We start from the raw sequence: 20,191 nt of genomic DNA on the forward strand, positions 1-20,191 counted from the left end.
TTCTAAGTAACCTAGTTATTCTCTGAGAAATGACATCACCTTGCTGTTCTATCGTGGTTCCCGAGCAATCCAGCACTGATTCTGAATCCCTGTCTTACAGGAGGCGGGTGCGGGGGGGGGGGTTGCCAACTTTTCACCTGGCCTCTCTAACTCTGCCTTCCACAGCCACCAGATGTGCAGATATTAGCAGGTGATGAAGTCTATCTGCTGTGAAAGGCTTCACCTACTGATTTCTGCACATCACAATGCTGTCAAAAGCACAGGTGTGATTGATTCACACAACCCCCTACCCCTCCGCTTTGAAAACAGCAACACCCAGAACTGGAATTGGTAGCCCCACCCTAACCCAACCCCCCTTGTTCTCTTTCCTCTCGCCTTCTGCATGCTGAAAAAATTCCACTCCCATCCCAGCATCCTTTCCCCATTCCTTTGTTGCAGGAGCAAGTTGATGTTATTTGCTGATAATATTTTTTTTCCTTTGTCCTTTCCTATTCCCACCATCCCCTCCCTGGCTGCTTCTTATTACAACCACCACAGCTAACACAGAGCAGAACGCATTGGGGAAGAGTGAGAAAACTTTCCACCGCACCAGGAAGGTGACTTTGGATGATAAAAGAACCAAATACAATGGCTGTTCCGGAAGATTCTACTGGGCCGCAACGCTACTGAGACTAAAGGCCTTTGGGTTACTCGCGCAATGTCCTCCTAACCTTCACGGCGCACAGCGAAATCGTGTCCCCGGCCTTTTTTTGACACGGCTGGAGGGTGGGGAAGAGCTATGACTGGGAAAATGGCATCTAGCCTTACTTGTACGGGGGTAGTATGGGCATTTTTCTCTTTCCTCTGCGCCGGGGTTTCCTGCGTGGGCTTCTTCATGCCTTACTGGCTGCTGGGCTCTCAGCTGGAGAAATCGGTGTCCTTTGGCACTTTCCGGAGATGCTCCTATCCAGTACGAGACGAGAACCTCCAGATCACGGTGATGGTGGAGCAGTGTGGACGCTATGCATCTTTTCAGGCCATCCCAAGCGTGGAGTGGAGGATCTGCACTGTGGTGACAGGTCTGGGCTGCGGTCTCCTCCTCCTGGTGGCCCTTACGGCACTCATGGGATGCTGCGTGTCAGAGCTTATCTCCAGGACTGTGGGCAGGGTGGCTGGAGGACTCCAGTTCTTGGGTGGTGAGTAACAGTGAACTTTTGAACTCAGAACCCGCCTTTCCGCCAGTACAGAAAACAGTGCCTATGTTGTTCTTGTTACCCTTGCGGAATTGTCTTTGTGGCTTGAATATATTTGTATGTTAAATTTTCTGCCGGATCTGACATTTGCACTCGGTTAGGAATGGGAAAGGCTGCTCTCGATTTCTAAACTTTCAAACGAGTGAGTGCACTGCTTTTACAGTACTGTACTCTTCGTTTTGTTTTTTTACAATATGGAAGAACGGAGCTGTTTCAGAGCTACGGCTCATGAAGTGGCAGATTCCTTTTTTCCGCCATTACAGTACGTACAGGAAAAGGGTATTTGACTGGTCGCCCAGTCCTGATGTTTGTTTGGAAGAAAGCCCTATTGATTTTAATGAGGCAAGCAAGCAGCACGATTGTATCTACATTTTACTAGGAAATAAGGTCCTCTGTGTTCATTAGGACTTTTTGCTCTGTCAGGTTCATGTGTAGGGTTGCAGACTTCCTTACTGGAAAACACATTTTGGATTGCAGCTCATATCATGTTTTGTAGGTAGATTCTGCATATTTTCCCTCTCCTTTTTATATATATAAAAAATGTGTTTTGGATACTCTCGGTTTTACTCTTTCTGACCATATGGTTTTAATTTTAGCTTTTCCTCTCTTTTTTGTGGCAAGAGCGCTCCCTACGTCTTTGTGTTCCTTCCACTCCACAACTGCTTCTAATTCCAACCTCTGCAGCTGCTGTTGTGGAAGGAAAAGCTGGGTCAAAAACTCCAATTTCCCCTGTTCTTACGATGTAGTCTTTGTGTTTGTGGTAAACTTGTGATCCTGCAATGGAGAAAAGTGATTTTGGCATTGCCTCCATCTTAGCTTGCATTCTTGAAGATACCTATCTTTGCAGAAAACTCTGGGTTGCAATTTGAGCATGGGACGAACAAGGCCAGAGAGTGCTAACAAATGACAATTGCATTCTCAAAAGTACATGTTTCTGGCTGCTACTGGTGGTTAATTTTCTTCACCAATCCAGGCCTGATTAAAGTGTACGAAAAGTAGTGATGGGAGTGGGGGGTGGAAGCAGAACATTTTCGGCATAATCCCCCCCCCCACTACTATTTTTCTGTAATCTCCCAATTTATTTTTTTAAATTTAGAAATGCACTGGTAGATAGCGGTAGCATTTCCTTAGTGACATTAAGAAAATGAACACAGTATAAGTCAAGATGGACAACTGGAATGGTTGCAGTACTAATCAAATCTAAAATCAAAGTTGTAGTTCAGTTTTTTTGGTAACTGTCTAGAGGAAGTACCTATATTTATATACAGCTTCTCCAGCAGTTACCGGCAGTGGTTTTCAGTGCTGTCACTTTCCCTCTTAAAATCTAAATAATGTCAGGGAAGTGTGTGCTATTAGTTGTCGTGCCTTGAAATACAGTATTTACAAGTAATTCTAAAAATAGTTTCCAAGCAAATCTTCAAATTTCATAATATTCAAACCACGCTAAGTGCATTTTATTGCAGCCCACACACAGTATTTTCATTCAGCTACTTTTGGCTTTGGGGCAAACCTTTCAGATACTAACACAGTATATAAAATTGAACACGGCATGCATTTTTAAGTTTGTTTACAGAATTTAAGTTGAAAAAAGGCTGTTAAATTAGGTCACGATTCGATTTAGGGCAGTGGAAAAATCCACCAGTAGCCCCCTTTCACTGGTGAAGAGGCAATAAATGTTACATCCATGGTTCAATATTCTGTTTTGTGCATGGCTTTACTCGCACTGAGCATTGCCCTCAGTTAGAACATAAATTCCATGTCCTGAGTTTTGACTACAAGCTGCGAAAGAGTCCGATTTCCAGACTGCCTTGTCTTTGGCTATGTGTGGCCAGTTAACTTTTTTTGTTAGTAGAACAGTATCTAACAATGCTTTGCATTCCTGTGATTGTCATTCAGCCTGTCCCATACAATGGTTACACAGTCAGAATGTTGTTGTAGGCATGCTGTTTTTTGGAGAGTGACGCGCTGTACCCTCATGTGCAAGCTTAGCAGTTTGAAGTTCAACCGGGCAAACAGGAAGAACAGGAAGAGTCTTCTCCTCTCCTTTTTTCTCTCTTTTCTCAGTCTCTGTTTCTTTGTTTTAAGGCACTAAAATTCAAAGGCGGCTACAGGACCCCAGTGCTTTAAATCTGTCGCCACATAATCTTGTTATGTAAATAGTTTTGCATCTTTATCAATGAGAGGTCTGCAGGCCTGTTTAGCTGAAAGGTCGGACTTGAATTCAGGATATGTACCTCACACCGTCCGGTTTGTTTTAACGGCTTCTGCGTGTTAAAATGGGCATCCTTTCACATTTCACCATTTAGGTTACTTCTTGTAGCTATACTGATAAGCAGCCCTCCTCTACAGCACACTAAGGTGGACGTTGCACCTATGCAGATTAGCAAGTATCTTAGGCTCCCTTGTCCGAAGACTAGCAATGCTACAAGCATGACAATTGCAGCAACTATGGCGACCACCCAGAGACCACCCCCCCCCAGTCACAACATCATCCACAGACAACACCCCTGAAAACCCCTTAATGAAATCACCAATCAATAGTATTGTGAGGAAGGCAACCCTGGTTAATGATGCTTAACCTCTTGCTCCTCCATCCGTTAGGCGATGGCCAGGGAATTGGGAGCAAGAGGCCATCTCTACCTGATGTTCTCAACCTGTAGCTCAGTTGGGGGGGGGGGACATATGACAGAATTTGGGAACCATGAGTTCAAATGCTATGCCATGCTTACATATTTTCAAAAACGAGGAGAAGTGCTCAGAAATATGTATTCAAATACAAACCTCATACAAGTCCAATTATACATAAAGGTAAAGGTACCCCTGACCATTAGGTCCAGTTGCGGACGACTCTGGGGTTGCGGCGCTCATCTCGCTTTACTGGCTGAGGGAGCCGGCGTACAGCTTCCGGGTCATGTGGCCAGCATGACTAAGACTAAGCCGCTTCTGGTGAACCAGAGCAACGCACGGAAACGCCATTTAGCTTCCCACCGGAGCGGTACCTATTTATCTACTTGGACTTTGACGTGCTTTCGAACTGCTAGGTTGGCAGGAGCTGGGACCGAGCAACAGGGGCTCACCCCGTCGCAGGGAATCAAACTGCCGACCTTCTGATCGGCAAGCCCTAGGCTCTGTGGTTTAACCCACAGCGCCACACGGGTCCTCCAATTATTCATAAATGACATCTAAAAAGAGGAATTTGAGAGGGGAAAGTTTAGGAGGGTTTCTTTAACATCTCATGAAAGAGAAATTGTGCTGACACCTACACAGGAGAAAAAACAATGGCATTAAGATAGGAGAATGAGGTTCTTCTCTTCCAGTTCCACTAATGCTGAAATATAATGCATGCTTTAAATAGTTATACAACAACCATTCCTTTAAGCTCCTTTTAAAATATGTAACCTAAGTTTTTTGTTTTTTTTAGTCTGGATTTAGCCTAATCCTTATTAATAACTTCCGAACTACCAGCCCGCTTCTAGGAGAGTAGCGATATGACTTAATATTAGCAAAAATAAATAAAAAATTTAAAAAATCAAAAGCCTGTAGCACAAACTTATTTATTACGGCATGTGGTTTCGCGAGTGAAAACCATACTTTGTTGGATACACTCTGGGATCAAGTGAGAGATTCGGAGAATAGAAATCTGCGAGTGGATAGACCCTTGGGTATTGTGAAAACGAAATATTTGGCTGTGTGCTGCCTTCTCCTGCATGGGCTCACGCTTTCCAGAGGTTGCTGGTTTCGCAGTGCGAACAGCCCGCTTGAAAACAAGGTGGTGTAAGCTCAGTGTGGTGTAGTGGTTAAGAGCGGTAGACTCGTAATCTGGTGAACCATGTTCGCACCTCCGCTCCTCCACATGCAGCTGCTGGGTGACCTTGGGCTAGTCACACTTCTCTGAAGTCTCTCAGCCCCACTCACCTCACAGAGTGTTTGTTGTGCGGGAGGAAGGGAAAGGAGAACGTTAGCCGCTTTGAGACTCCTTCGGGTAGTGAAAAGCGGGATATCAAATCCTAACTCTTCTTCTTCTTCTTCTTCTTCTTCTTCTTCTTCTTCTTCTTCGGGCGCTCGCTCCATTTTGTGGAGCAGGCTTGTGAAGAGATTTGCTTGGCTGTGCTGCCATTCTTAAACGCTCACACGTGCGGCGGTGGCAGCAGTGCTGCGGCCTGCATGAAAAATAACAGGGGTGGCTTGCTCCCATGGCAACCCACATCAGTGCTCCTTGTAGGCCATTGCTCTCCGCAGTCCCTAGCGTGGGACAGGCAGTTCACTGTAGGGCTTGATATTGAGACTGGAGAGAGAGAGAGAGAGAGAGAGAGAGAGAGAGACAGGGACACCTCTGATGTAAAGTTGGCTGAGGCCGGGAGGAGGATGGGTTCAGAGAGAGAAAAGGGGATATAAATGCTATTCCCGGTTACAGGCTGCCGCACTGCTAAATTTGGAGAGCCAAAGCTACAGGAGATGTCTCTTGCTGTTTTTGATCCTGCTCACGTAGTAGGTTGTAAGAGGAGAGACTTTTAAAGTCGTTTCCTTTATGAAGCCTCCCTAGCAAGCTTTTCCATTCCGTTTCCCTCGTTCTCTAGATTGGCTTTCCCATATCTCTCTCGCATATCAACTAATTTATGGGTAGGCAAACTAAGGCCCGGGAGCCGTATCTGGCCCTATCGCCTTCTAAATCTGGCCTGCGGACAGTCTGGGAATCGGCGTGTTTTTACATGAGTAGAATGTGTGCTTTTATTTAAAATGCATCTCTGGGTTATTTGTGGGGCATAGGAATTCGTTCATTCCCCCCCCTTCAAAATAATAGTCCGGCCCCCCACAAGGTCTGAGGGACAGTGGACCGGCCCCCTGCTGAAAAAGTTTGCAGACCCCTGAGCTAATCCCTCCCTTTCTGTGGTGAACAAATGTGCCTTCCAGTTTCCTTCTTCCTCAAATTTCTTCCTATTTCCAAACTCTTTCCCCTGTAGTGCCACCCACCATTCCTTTCCCCAAAAAATGTCTCCCACCTCAAGGCTGCCTGACAGGAGGAGTTGGTAGTCTTGGACTCTGAAGCACATTTCAGAGCTGTAGCTCGTGGGGAACACATGGCTACCCCAATAAAAAGTTCAGGATTTGGCCAAGTGCCTTTGCATTTGCGGAGGCTTTGCATTTGCGGAGGGACACTTAAAGCGCCCCCCCCCCCCCCGCCTGCAAATTCAAGTCAAAAAGAGGTAACGAAAACCCGAGGCCTCCAACATCTTGGTCCAATTTGCTTGCTTCCCACTGGAGATGGCCCAAATGTTGGGTTGCTTCGTGTAAAATAAATAAAAGTTTGCACACATTTCTTTAATTGTCGGAGCGCTTTCGGCTACCCGTGTGCCAAATTTCAGGGCTGCGTCTCATCAGGTGAAGCTTTAATCCAAGGGTCAGCAACCTTTTTCAGCAGGGGGCCGGTCCACTGTCCCTCAGACCATGTGGGGGGCCGGACTATATTTTGGAAAAAAATAATAATGAACGGATTCCTATGCCCCACAAATAACCCAGAGGTGCATTTTAAATAAAAGGACACATTCTACTCATGTAAAAACACGCTGATTCCCGGACTGTCTGAGGGCCGGATTGAGAAGGCGGTTGGGCCGCATCCGGCCCCCCGGGCCTTGGGTTGCCTACCCCTGTTCCATGGCATTCGGAGTACATGAGCAAGCCAGCCAGTCCTGAGCAGCTTTCCATAGCAAAGCTACTAATAGCAGCTTTTTTTTTCCTGCAAGCATTGTAGATGCACATATTGGAAAATCCCCTGAAGGCTCATTACAGTGCCTGAAGGGCAGAGGAACGTTCACAGCCCAATGTGTCGTCCATATGTGGTTTTGTTTGCTCTGTGCTGGAGTGTTTGCTTCTGTTATGAGACATCTCTCCCTTCCTTCCTTCCTTCTTTTCTCTCTCTCCCTCTCTTTCTTATTATATTTTTATTTTTGCTTTTCAGACAAAAATCATAATACAAAATCTCTCAGAGCATCTCGCCGCAATTAAAATTCAGCACACGGTGCCCAGACAGGCAGGGTACATAAATGAAAAGAAGAAGCAGGCCCCACCCTCAGGCTTACAAACTAAAAAAGACAAGACAACAGAAGGGGAAGGGAAGGGAGCTGGAGCGAAAAGAAAGAAAAGGGAGATCAACATGTCAGTGCCAGAACAAAGAGGTGTGTTGGGGATGGAGCCCCGTGCTTTTCCAGTTTCAATTCCTGGCATATCCAATTAAAAGGAAGGAGAAGGAGCTGATGGGGCAAATAACTCAGCCTGAGACTCAGCTGCTGCCGGTCAGAGTAGACAGCACTGGGCTAGGATGAACCAACAGATCTCATTTGGTAGAAGGCAGTTTCATATACAGTACTGTATTCACAAACGGATACGCAACTAAATTTCTAATTTCCCTGCAAGGGGCAACCACCTGGACCTTCCTTTCACCTCTGTGCTTGCAGGACAACTGACCATTTGAACAGTATTATTTTGAGGAAGGAGCTGGCAGAGGAGGAATATTCCTGCCAGCTTCTCATTCTTTGGCTGATAATATCTGGGGCCGGATAAAATTTGTGCGATGAATGTTGAATCCTAGATGTAAAAATGCCCCATTTTCAGACTTCCCTACTAATCTGGTGTACTTCAGAAGATCCATGTGTACAGATTTTCAGGGTTCTGGCTAGCATTGGAGTAGCTCAACCACTTTAGGGTGCAGTTCATGTCTTCTTGCTGCAATTATGATTATGATTATGATTATGATTATTTATTATTAGCCACGAATGAGTTACAGCCTCTTTATTTATATATCTAACCCCCACCTATGAAGTAGGGTCTGTAGCCTACGAAAGCTCATGCCATACTAAAGATTTTAGTCTCTTTCAGTTTTTATTTTGTTTAGGAATTTATCTCCCATCCCTCAGTTGTTGCCTTCTCAGGGTAGCACTTTTCCAGCGCCACAGGGATCAGCCACATTATTTTTGCTGCAGCAGAATAACACCACTTATCTTCTGGGATTGGAAATGGTGTGAGAATGGCCAGATTGTCTCCGCATGGACTCCTGGCATCTATTATGTGATGGATGGCACAAACGTAGAATATGGAAAGTTGTATCCCAGTGTACAGGAGAAATCGGCTTTTAAGAATGTAAGAAAAGCCCTGCCTCTAAATTTGATTTGATTTTCATTTGATTTATTGTATATCTATGCTGCTTTTTGTTCAGCTGAATCTCAAAGCAGCTTACAAACAACAAATAACCATAATCTACTGAAAAACAGCAGAACATCACAAATACAGCATAAGCCATTTAAAAGATTTTTAAAAATCTTCAATAAAACATTGTTTTCAAAATAGCAACCAAAAAAGAAGCTGAACATGTAAATTGGCGGCAGCACAGTCATTGATAATCACAATTTCCATGAGTCCCCCCCCCCAACAAAAATGGAATATTCGAAAACCTGGACATATATGGCAGTCGTCCCCTGTCCCCCCCAAACTCGCTGCAAACTCTTGGTCATTTTGGTTGCCCTTTTCTGAATCTTTTACAGCTCTGCAATATCCTTCCTGGTTCTGCTTCAGCGGGGCTTGTTCTTCTATATTTCATAGCGTTTTCCACCAGTTTTCCCAGAAAAGACATTAAGCTAACTTCCCTGTAATTTCCCAGATCCCCTCTCTGAATCCTTTTTCTTTAAAAAATGAGTGTTTTACATTGGATTTCCCCCCTGTTTTCAGAGACAGAGGCAAGTTGCATGTTTTTGCTAGCAGATCAGCAGTTTCACATTTGAGTTATTTGAGAATTCCTGGGTGGATGTTATCCAGACCCACTGATTTGTCAGCTTTTGTTTTGTCAAAAAGGCCTAGAACTTTGCCTGCTGTCACTACTATTTGCCTAAGTTCCTCAGACTCACTTCCTGTGAGAATTAGTTCAGGCCCAAGGATCTGCCCTACATCTTCTGCTGTGAAGACAGATGCAAAGATTTCATTTGCCAAAGTTTATGTTCCTTTTTATTATCGTTTGGACAACACTTCCATTTTTAAAAGCAAGACTTCTTGCTACTAATAGCTTCCTTGACTCTGCTCATTAACCATGCTGGCATCTTCTTGGCCCTGATCTGTGGTACACATTCTAGCTCAGCTTCTATTTCTCCAGCAATGGTTTTAATGGCTGCCTGGCAGATATTCAACTTGTAGTGTTTCCTACATGGAAAGGCAGTGAAGCTACACCAGTTGAATTTTTGAAGCTATTAGATGGTGAGTTTATGAAATATGTATTATTTAATATGCTATGTGTGCCGCTCGGGAAATGTTGCTTAAATTTTTATTTATTTTTTTATTGTCAGTCCTTTTTAGGAAAAGTGTACTTAATGGTCCTCTTGTTTTTTCTCCAGTAAGCAAATTGCAGCGGATTAGCTAATTATGATGGAAGTCTGTGTAGACAATATCAGATGTTCCCCCTATGGAATAAGTCGATTTAGACATAGGCTGTAACAATTTCAGAAATGTTTTTGGCTCATCTGAGTGTCGTTTCCCCAGATTTGTTTGTAAATCATAAAACAATCAAGCCCGGATTCTCTACACTTTGATTGTAAAACAGAATGCCAAATAACTTTCCAGCTTGTTGTCTCAGTCCGGGCTATGGGATGATGAACATGCATATACAGATTCCTTTCCAGGAAGCTGTTTGGTGAACCTTTTATGTCAGCTGCTCTTCTTTCTTACCCTCTTGACAGTTTATACTTGGATTCTTGCTGCAAAGCATCAACTCAACCTCAGGTGTGGCTCCTGTGGCTCCCAGTTGCCCTAGGAGGCATTCACAGGTGTATAAAAGGATTTACGGAAGCCTGTAACCCTCTTGGCACTAATCAACCGTACCCAGGTGCCACTCGGCAAACTACCCAGATGGGAGGCTGTGTGGAGGGAGGGGGCCTCATTCTCAAGGTGAAGACCTCAGGAGAGTTGGAGGTTCTGTGCTGTGATGCACAGAGGATATTGTGTTGTCAGAGATGCAATGCAGATCTCTTTGGGGCTGGACACAGATTGTGGTCTGAGCCAAAAAAAAAAAAGATCAGCAAAAAGTGTGTTAAAGGAAAATTACATCTTTCCCCCACATTTCTGGGCTGATTTCGTATGTTATGTGGAAGCACATAACCTGGAAGAACGAGTGAGCTGTGCTTCCTCTTTGAAGTGTAGCAGCTTCACTTTGCTCTTGGTTTTTAAATCATGTCTCCCATTTACGCTTTCAGATATATCATTAAGAAGCCATTGTGGCAATTACCTAGGAAGGGTACACTATAACTGCATTAAGTTCTTAAATTTCGTTTCCTGCGGTGGTTTCTATTTGAGCTACAGGCCTGATTTTGTGGTATCTGTCGCAGGTAAATACTGTCCTTATTTTGCCTTGGGGGGAGAGTTCACAGGGGTGCCGTAAAAAAATAATGTTGCTATGAATTGCTAGGGTTTGCCATTCTTCGAGTTTCAGCCCTCTTTCCCAGACTCTCTAGAACAGCATCCCTACCTTTGGGCCCCTAGATGTCATTAGACTACAACTCCCATCATCCCTAGCCAGCAAGTTCAGGGATGATGGAAGTTGTAGTCCAACACCATCTAGAGACTCCTAAGATTGGGGAATGCTGCTCTAGAAGTTAAATCTCTGTGTGGGAGGGCAGGTGCATGTTGCGTCTCTGGTGCACATGCATGGCAACGTGAACCCTGAGGCACAGGGTAGTGCAAATCCTGCCATTTTGGATATCTCAGCTGCTGAGGCTCATTTTTCACATAGGGCAATTACCGTATTTTTCCATGTATAGGACACCCCCATGTATAAGACGAACCCCAAAATTAAGAAATTAAGTTGTTTAGCTTTTTTGGGAGGCGGGGGAGGTCACTTCCGCCAATCGCTCACCTGCCTACCCGCTACTGCTGATCGCTTGCCACAGCCGCTGTCGATCTCACACCTTGCCGCAGCCACCAATTGTCTGCCCAGTTGCCGCAGCCACAGCCAATCGCCAGCAGGCCTTGCCGCAGCCACAGCCACCAATCACCCGCCCAATCGCCACTGCCAATCTCCTGCTTGCTGCTACCATTAATCACATGTCCTCCCTCTGCATTCACTATCCATATATTAAACGACACTGAATTTTTGCCTTTTTGTTTTGTTTTTTTAGCAAAAAGCACCATCTTATACATAGAAAAATACGGTATGTTTTTCTTTATCCCAAAGAACTAACACCCTTCTTGCAGAGTGTTAAGAGTTTTTGCAGAGTTACCGTATTTACCCGAACATAATGTGCCATCGAATCTAATGCGCACTCTAATTTTCACTCCATAATTTGGCAAAAAAGGTGCGCATTACATTCAAATAAATACGGTAGTTAAAAACCAGCCTATAGCAGGTCAGGTGGGGAGGAGCCTTTAGCAGTGGACGGAAGGGTAGAAGGGAAGTCCTTGGGCAGTGGTGCTTAGCGTGTGACTAGGAATATTGCAAGTGTGCAATGAGTTCCCTGAGAAGCAATGACATATTTAGGAATAGGAATAGGAATAGGAATAATTTATTATTGGCCAAGTACATTTTCCAACATACTTGGAATTTGTTTCGGCTACATTGCAATGTAAACATACAGACACTGTTCCTCTCACAATACAAAGAAGCAAAGAAACCCCACCCATCATTTACCTCCCCTTCAGCTATACAACTACGAATTTAACAATTTAATGGCACAAGGGGGAAAAAAACTATTCTTGTGCCTGGCCGATTTTGTATATGAAGTCCTGTAGCGACGTCCAGATGGAAGTAAATCAAGCAGATGATGACCGGGATGTAAAGGATCTGCTACAATTCTCTCTGCTCTCTTCCTAACTCGGGTAGCATAAATTGTCTCTATTGAAGGCAAGCTAACACCAATGACCCTTTCTGCAATTCTCATAGCTCGTTGGAGCCTTTTCTTGTCTCTCTTGGAGGCTGTACCGTACCAAGCTGTTATAGAATTACAGAGAACAGTTTCAATGATGCCTCTGTAGAATTGGATCAACACTTCCTGGGACAATTTAAATTTCCTTAGTTGACGCAGGAAATACAGCCTCTGGTGGACCTTTTTAATAATACTAATTAAATTAAAAATACTTTTAATTTAACAATTGTGTGTGTGTGTGCGCGCGTGCGTGCATGTGTATTCTAATGGATGGGGCATGAATGATACATCAATCTGGGCAAGCATGGAGTCATCCACCATGCCTAACTGCTGACGGAGGAGATTCCTATCCTTGCAGAAATATAGGGGGGGGGGATCAGAATAATCTGCCTCTCCACTGAAGCCAGCCTCAGGCAAGCGTTCTGCATGCATTCTTCCCATATGCACACAGCATCAGAGAGCACTGCTCAGGCGCGCAAGCCATGAGCCAGCCAGAGCTGGATTTTTCTTTGACGGAAGGAAAGCGGTCTGTTGTTCCTGGAAATTCACTTGTCGGGGGGGCGGGGATTGAATGGTGGCAAAATAAAAAATGTACTGGTCGTATACTTTCAGAAATCACGCATATCTGTCCAGGAGTCAGGAAACAGAAATGGCATTCTCCCTGTTCGCATGATGGGATTTTATCTGTCTGCTGCACATGATGAATGTATGCAATCAGCTCTACATGACTCTGCCCTTGAGGAGTTCTAGCGCAGAACGCGGTGGCCCGTGTCCTGATGAGAGAGGGCTGGCAGGAGCAAATAAGAGCTGTTACACAACAACGACAGGGGCTACCCAGCTTCCAGACACAGCCCAAGGGGCTGCTGTTGATCTATGGCAGCCAAAGTGCCTTGGAATCTGGTGCTCTCAAGGAATGTCTTGACTCTGATTAAAATGTTCCACGAGGCCCTGCTTCAATCGCTGTCTGCATATACCAGGGCAGGGTGGAAAGGCAGCCTGTGGACCTCTGGATGTCATCGGGACTCCAACTCCCATCAGCCTCAGCCCACATTGCCAGGGATAATGGGAATTGTAGTCCAGCAACATCTGGAGGGCCTAACATTCCCGTCGGCAGCAAGCCAGCAGTAAATCACACCGTGCAAGTTGGACCTAACTCTTCACTAGCAAAAGCACGTTCTGCACACGAGTGTCGGGCCTAAGGAGCACAGCAGCTCAGTCCCAGTCGGTCTTGCCCCCGTGAAGCAGTTGCTGAGACTGAAGGTCCCCGCCTCCCCACAGCTGCCTAAGTCTCCTCCTCTCTAGGGTTCTTTTCAAGCAATCGGAGACTGTCTGCACATTGCCAATCTCTCCTGCCCTTTTCATGCCTCTTCTGGTTCTGGGAGACCAGGGAGGACGGCTGCTTGTTGCACCAGTGTCTCTTCACCAGCCTGACTCATCTCAGCATCTTGGCCTTGTTTCTCCCACCATCCTGCTTCGGTCTGGACTTCTCTAAGCCCTCTCACCCCTGTTACCCCCCCCCCGGCTTCCGATACCTCCTCTCCCCAGTCTTCTCCATCTGACTACTCATTGTTGTCCCACCACCACACCCCGGCCTCTTGAGTCTTCTTGGGAGTTCCCCAGCTGGTTCCTCCCACCATTTCTCTGTGTCCAACCTCTCCATGACAGTGCCCCCCCCTTGTACTAGGGCAGTGTTTCCCGAAATTGAGTCCAGCTGTTTTCAGACTACAATTCCCACCATCCCTGACAACTGATCTTGCTTGGTAGGGATGATGGGAGTTGTAGTCCAAAAACAGCTGGAGACCCAAGTTCGGGAAACACTGACTGCCCTAGTAAAGTGGTATCTTCTTTTTCGCAGCCTTAATTTTGTGGAATTGCTTCCTAATGGAGCCCAATGTTTCAGGATTTCCTCCCCCCCCCTTTTATTTTAAAATAATTTTAACGATTCGATTCTGCTGTGAATGTTCTGTTATATTATCAGAGGAGTGTTGGCTTTTTGTCCATTTTTACTGCATTTGAGATGTATTAATTAACAACTCTGAATGTTGAGAAGAGCCAGGTATTAAATGTAACCTTTATTACGAATTTAGAGCACTGAACAGTCTGCGGTGAATACTCATTATAAGACATCTTTATGAACTATGGTCACTTGGGAAGCAATTATTAGTGTTTGCAGAATCTTTAATCACCACTTTGATATCCAGCAAGCAAAGGGTTTTACAGAGTCCTGACATTCATTTTGCCGGAAGAACAACTCAATTTAATGGTAGCTTTGGTGCCAGTGGGGCTTTAAAAAAAAAATCAATTCAGCAGTTACTGGCACAGCCTTTTATCCTCATATGGAGTTGTTTGTGTTCTTTGCAATTCATGAATGTATATTACTAAATTAATTCCTACTTCCCTGCTGTTCAGAAATAATTGTTTCAATAATAAAGAGTTGTGATCTGATACATATAGCTGCTCCTAGGCAGAGGATCAGACAATCTGGATTGCCAAGGTTCGCCACCACTGAGATAGTAGATAGATCACTTCTCTCTGCAGGCAAGGATATATATATATATATATATATATATATATATATATATATATATATATTGTGCAGTTCCATGAAAATTTGACGCTTTCCCATCTAGAGGTAGCTAATTTTTTCATGAGACTTGGGGCAATTTGCCTAATAGGACAGTTCTCTTTTGCAGCCTTGCATGCAGAAATAACAATGGCGTCCGGTGTTATCAATTAAGGAATGACGTCATAGTTGAACAGGTTATCTCAGATGCACAAACAGGTGTCCTGATGCTGGTAAATGCATATGGCCTATCATGCGCATAGCCATGATTTTTTGTTAGAGGGGGGCAGAACCTCAGTTGCTATGTATTTTTATTGATTTTGGGGGGTGGGGGCACCCTCCCTGCCCTGCCTTGGCTCCAACCATGTGGCCTATGATGCTGACCAATCAGACTTGGGCTGTAAGGGAGCCAAAATGGCAGGGCTGGTTAAAGACGTTTCACCATTGGATTGCAGAGTTTCATATTTATTCATTCAGCGGACTAGTATGTATCCCACTTTGTAGCCCCAAGAGACTCTTAAAATGGTTTTTAGGATTCTCAGAATGAAATCACATTCAAATCTTCAGTACAGGGACACCAGTTACATGGGGCGCATCCAGGGTGTATTTGATTTAAATCAAATCACGATTTAAATCACTAGTCAGTAAAACTTGATTTAAATCACAAGTCAGTAAGGCTAGATTTAAATCATTAATTTTTTTAACAGAAAGACCCATCCTTGCTGGTATAATCTTAATATTTACGGTACAACCAGATGAAGGTTTCATTTTTGGAATAATAAATTTTCAGATTAGTTTTTACAGTTATATGAAAAATTACTGATTTGGTTATACTATTAGAAATACATTGACAGATACTTATGAAATTTATTGTGAGGTTTAATAACTTAACTGTTTATATTTGGACGACTTTTCTGCTTTACTTTATTGGAAGGAGAAAAACAATCATTTCCTTAATAACATTTTAAACTATTTATTTAACTAAAACAATAACATTACAGCATATGTGTCCATGTTTGTTAACTGATGTGGTTAAATGATTTTTAAAAAAACAAACAAAAAAACAGACTGAGTTTCAGCACACATGAAAAACTTAAAACAAATCCTTATTTCCTGATGAATAGCATTTGGACTATAATGTAGCGTAAATAGAAAACTATCTTTAGAAAGATGTTTCCTCCAAATGCATTTTATTTTTAAAATCCAATTTAAATCAAAGAAATCTGATTTTATTTTATTTTTTAAATCGTTGATTTTTATCCACCCTGGGCGCATCCAAGTTAGTCGCCCCATTCACTCAAGGACCTCTGTGTGTGCAATCAGGGCATTCTTAAGGATATCCGGCGCCGTGGTTCAAAGATCCCTCCAGTGCCCGCCTGCCCCCCCGCTCATTGATCCCTCCCCCCGCCTGCCCCCCCGCTCATTGATCCTCCCCCCCGTTTCACCTTTTTACAGCGCTGCCGGCAGCTTTGTGGGGCTGGAGGAGGCGGGCAGCGGCTGGAGGGCGGCTCCTCTGGCGGGGAAGAGGCAGAGGCTCCGGGCGTTGCGCTGCTTCGGCGTGGCGGGCGAGGGCAGTGAGCTGATACCGGGAGGCGCCGCATCCAGCCTCCGCCTCTTCCCAGGCGCCCTCCAGAACTTGGTGCGAACTTGGAGCCCTGGTACCCCGCACCACTTGCCTCTATAGGCGAGACGCCCCTGTGTGCAATGAAAAGTTCTTTCTCCTCCCCGCCCAAATATATTCTGGGAGTTTCCTCCAACCCAGTAAAGCAGATTTGAGGGACGCAAGGATGGGAAGTCCCGTTGTGCAAATGGAAGTCTTTGTGCGAAGAGGATGACTTGGTTGGGTGCGATCCGTGGTCTCCACAGGGACCTAGGATTATTCAGGCAGCATTTCCTGCCCTCTTCGCTGTCTTTAGTTGGAAGGCAGGAGCTCTCTCCAAAGTCCTCTGAGGCAAAGGAGTGGAGCTGAGTTTCTGGCTCTCACTAGGAAGAAGATGGGAACTGTCTTCAAGTTCTCTCACAGGCCGTTGCCAGGCAGCAGCTCCCTCCAAGTTCCTCCCGAGTGAGAGGAGTGGGGCTGAGCAGCTGGAACTGTGATGGAAGCAGTTTCCAGGCAGCACTCCCAAAATATAAGTATCTTGCAAATTTGCTTGGAAGCCTAAGAGGGGTTTTTTTTGGGGGGGGGGATATTCCTAGAACTGCCAGCTTTTTAAAGGTCATTCCTTCCTTGTGCACAGCAATCTCCAGTGAAGAATTGTGCATGGATTTCTCATCAAAGTAGGGTGCATATGTTTTGTTCTCATTTTAAGCTTCCACCTTGAGAACCCATCCAAGCGGTCCTTGGCCCCTCAATAAGGGACTATTGTTGTAGTGCAGCTTGCTTTTTAAACAAATGTACAGCAGTAACGGCACAGTGTTAAACATTCGTATGTAAGGCACACACTTGAGAATAAATCCCTGCTGAAAACAGTGAAGCTCAGTTCCAAGTAAACATGCATAGCCTTGAGTGACACGCGGACTTCAGGAACCCCCTCAGGGATTTTTGTGTTTCTTGCCTTTGTTTTATTCCCAGCAAAATGTGTGCTCGGTGTTTTCCAGTCTGTTGCTGTGTGATTTATGAGCCTTTCATGAGCAGACATCCAGCAGCTTGTAAATAATTGCACTGACAAGGAAGGCCAGTCTGGTAAACAGATTATTCCTAATTGTGCAGGGAGAGAGTCAGGAATCCTACTGTCACATCCAGAAGCATACCTCATTCCTCATGTTTTTCCAAAGCCCTGGCTGAAGACTTAAAGGGTGAGCCACGTCATAGTTGCGTGAGCCGAGTATAAATAAAATATGTGTGCATTGAGTCCGGAAAGAATCTACACATGCAAGTGAACTGGTCAAAAAATGAATTGGTACTCTTCCAAGGCTGGTTGAACATTATTGCCACAGACTGAAAAAAGCTATACTCTTATTGTTTTGGCACAACATACCCTAGTATACTTAATACATGATACTCTGGGCAACATTTACTGCCCTGGGAACCTCTAGCTAGAATAACGAGTTGTAAATACAATAGATAATAATTAGAATAATTTGTAACAGAAGCTCCACCTGGCTTCTTCAAAGATTTACAGCTACTAACAAGGTATCCACTCAGCTTGCTGATTCGCAATTGCCTTTCTTCTCTCTCACCTCCATATTTTATTTTTTGGGTCTGCAGGTTTGTTAATTGGTTCTGGCTGTGCTCTTTATCCTCTGGGCTGGGACAGTGAAGAAGTCCGGCAGACCTGTGGTTACCTTTCCAACCAGTTTGAGCTGGGTAAGTAAGTGGCTGCCAATGGAGCAGGTTTAAATAAAGTTAACGGTTTTGGCTGAGTCTGCTAAAGCACTTTCCACGGTCTGCTTAAGCCTGTATTCCCTGAGCACTGAAATTCCGCTGCCACCAAAGTTAGGACACTTGCCACCAGCCCTCCTGTTACAGAGTAAAAGGTCTGCTTGCTGCCTATTCGCTCGACCACCTGCCCACTCAACACAGCCACAGCCAATTGCATGCACGCCTCCCCACTGACATAAATCAGCCGCCCAGTTGTCAGCAGGCCTGGCCACAGCAACCAATCGCCACTGACAATCTCCTGCTGGCTACTGCCACCAATCCCCCGGCCTCCCTCTGCTTTCCTTTTATAAGACGACACACAATTTTTTGCCTATTATTTCTAAGGAATGCCGCATTTTTCGCTCCATAGGGCGCACCGGACCATAGGGCGCACCGGACCATAGGGCGCACCTCGTTTTTAGAGGAGGAAACAAGAAAAAAAAATATTTTTCTGGTTTTCCTCCTCTAAAAGCCCTGTTTTTTTGAGAATCAGCTAAAAGTTTTGCAGCTTTTTTTGCAAAGGGGGAAAAGCAAAGAGGAAAAGCCCCATTTTTATGGGGTTCAACTCACATTTCTGCAGCTTCTAAAGGAAAGGGATCCTTTTCTAGTTTCCAGACAGATAATCTAATCAGCCAGTCACATGTCGCTGGGGAAACAAACAAGCTCCCTCTGCAGCACATTCAACAAAGGAGGGCGTGGTAAGAGGGCGCGGCTGAAAGGGAGCCGGGGACTCTTATCTCTCTCCCAATCTCTTGCTGATCAGCTGCTGAGCGGGGTCCTTTCAGCACCCCTTTTTCTCTTTGTAAAATAAAAAGCATGATCCTCTTTTGGCCCCTGGGCAATTCAGCTCCAGGGACCACCATTCACTCCATAAGACGCACAGATATTTCCCCTTACTTTTTAGGAGGAAAAAAGTGCGTCTTATGGAGCGAAAAATACGGTACATATCGTCTTATCCCTAAAACTAGCATTCAGCATCTGGCGATTCGAGCTTTTGGGTCACCCCTAGTGCCAGGACTCCAACTTGTACACAATGGGGACATTGCAGCCCAAGTGAGTCCCCCAAGTCCCCCACATTGAAATGGGAAGTTGTGCATAATTCTCCGTCTTGACGTTATTGGGATAGAAAAGTCCCGTTTTAATATTCGCGCACCCAGAATAATTACATGCCTCGTAAAAAAAAATGCACCTCTTTGTTCTTTGCAGTGTTTCCTTGGATTGATTTCAGTTTGCATTTTTAAATTAAAAGAAAAATAATAATAATGGTGAAACCCATCCAATATTGTCCTTTGTGTTTTGTTTACCTGTAGGCACCTGTGAAATTGGCTGGGCTTACTATTGTACTGGAGGAGGAGCTGCCGCTGCGATGTTGATCTGCACTTGGCTGGCCTGCTTCTCTGGCAAGAAGCAGAAACAGTACCCTTACTGAGGCTAGAAAGACCCAGCACAACGATTTGGAGTGTGGGGGGTGGGGAGAGAGAAAGGAAAATAAATGTGCATGTAAGCCTTTCTTGGAAAGGTGCATCTCTTCTTCACTGTAGCCAGATCAATACAAACGAGTCAGTGACCAATGACGTTTGACACTGAACGAACAGGGGGGTTCTCTGCAATTTAGGGGTATAAGCCAGGAATTTCATGGAGCTTATGCTCTTAACCACTTTATTCCTAGCCTATTGTGGTGTGGTAGAAAATGCAGGAAGTATTCACTTTCTTGTGTGTAGGGAGAAGGAAATTAAGGGTTTTAAAGCAGTGCTTCAGTTGAAAGGGTTAAAAAAAACCCAACATGCTGGAAGACAAGGATGTAGCCTTATAAAATATTATTTAACACGACAGGGGATTGGACATAAAGGGGGCATTTCTTCACGGTTTTGTTACTCTCACGGTGTGAGTAACCAGATTTCTCTGACGTGATCAGCTGCGTCGGCTCACAGCTACAGCACCTGCCTTTGTGTGTATGTGTGTGTGGATGGCATCTATTTTGAGGCCTTAAAAGTACTAGCCAATCTGATGCGGAGTTTAATTTTGTGAACTTAACTATGTTCTTGTTACGTGACTCCTGTAAAGCACATCTGCCTACTTTTGCACAGACACTTTTTCCTTCACACGGCACCTAGCTGCAGATTATGTGGAGTCTTTTTTT

The 20,191-nt window shown here is 44.7% G+C and overlaps 1 protein-coding gene across 1 annotated transcript; it reads left to right on the top strand.

Annotated features, from left to right (window-relative positions):
- The first annotated feature begins 775 nt into the window (after positions 1–775).
- On the top strand, positions 776–20,191 carry LHFPL6 (LHFPL tetraspan subfamily member 6). The gene is made up of 3 exons (XM_033142772.1): positions 776–1,175; positions 17,899–17,997; positions 19,362–20,191. Exons 1-3 carry the CDS (start codon positions 779–781, stop codon positions 19,478–19,480), a joined length of 615 nt encoding a protein of 204 aa, XP_032998663.1. The 5' UTR covers positions 776–778; the 3' UTR covers positions 19,481–20,191.

Source organism: Lacerta agilis, chromosome 3 (assembly GCF_009819535.1).
Source record: "Lacerta agilis isolate rLacAgi1 chromosome 3, rLacAgi1.pri, whole genome shotgun sequence".
Lineage (NCBI taxonomy): Eukaryota > Metazoa > Chordata > Lepidosauria > Squamata > Lacertidae > Lacerta > Lacerta agilis.

Bases quoted from the DNA above. Each gene is read 5' to 3' on its own strand.
- LHFPL6 (XM_033142772.1), top strand. From the start codon at position 779: ATGACTGGGAAAATGGCATCTAGCCTTACTTGTACGGGGGTAGTATGG. The intron at 1,176-17,898 runs GTGAGTAACAGT...TTGGGTCTGCAG, and splicing joins AGGACTCCAGTTCTTGGGTG to GTTTGTTAATTGGTTCTGGC. The intron at 17,998-19,361 runs GTAAGTAAGTGG...GTTTACCTGTAG, and splicing joins TTCCAACCAGTTTGAGCTGG to GCACCTGTGAAATTGGCTGG.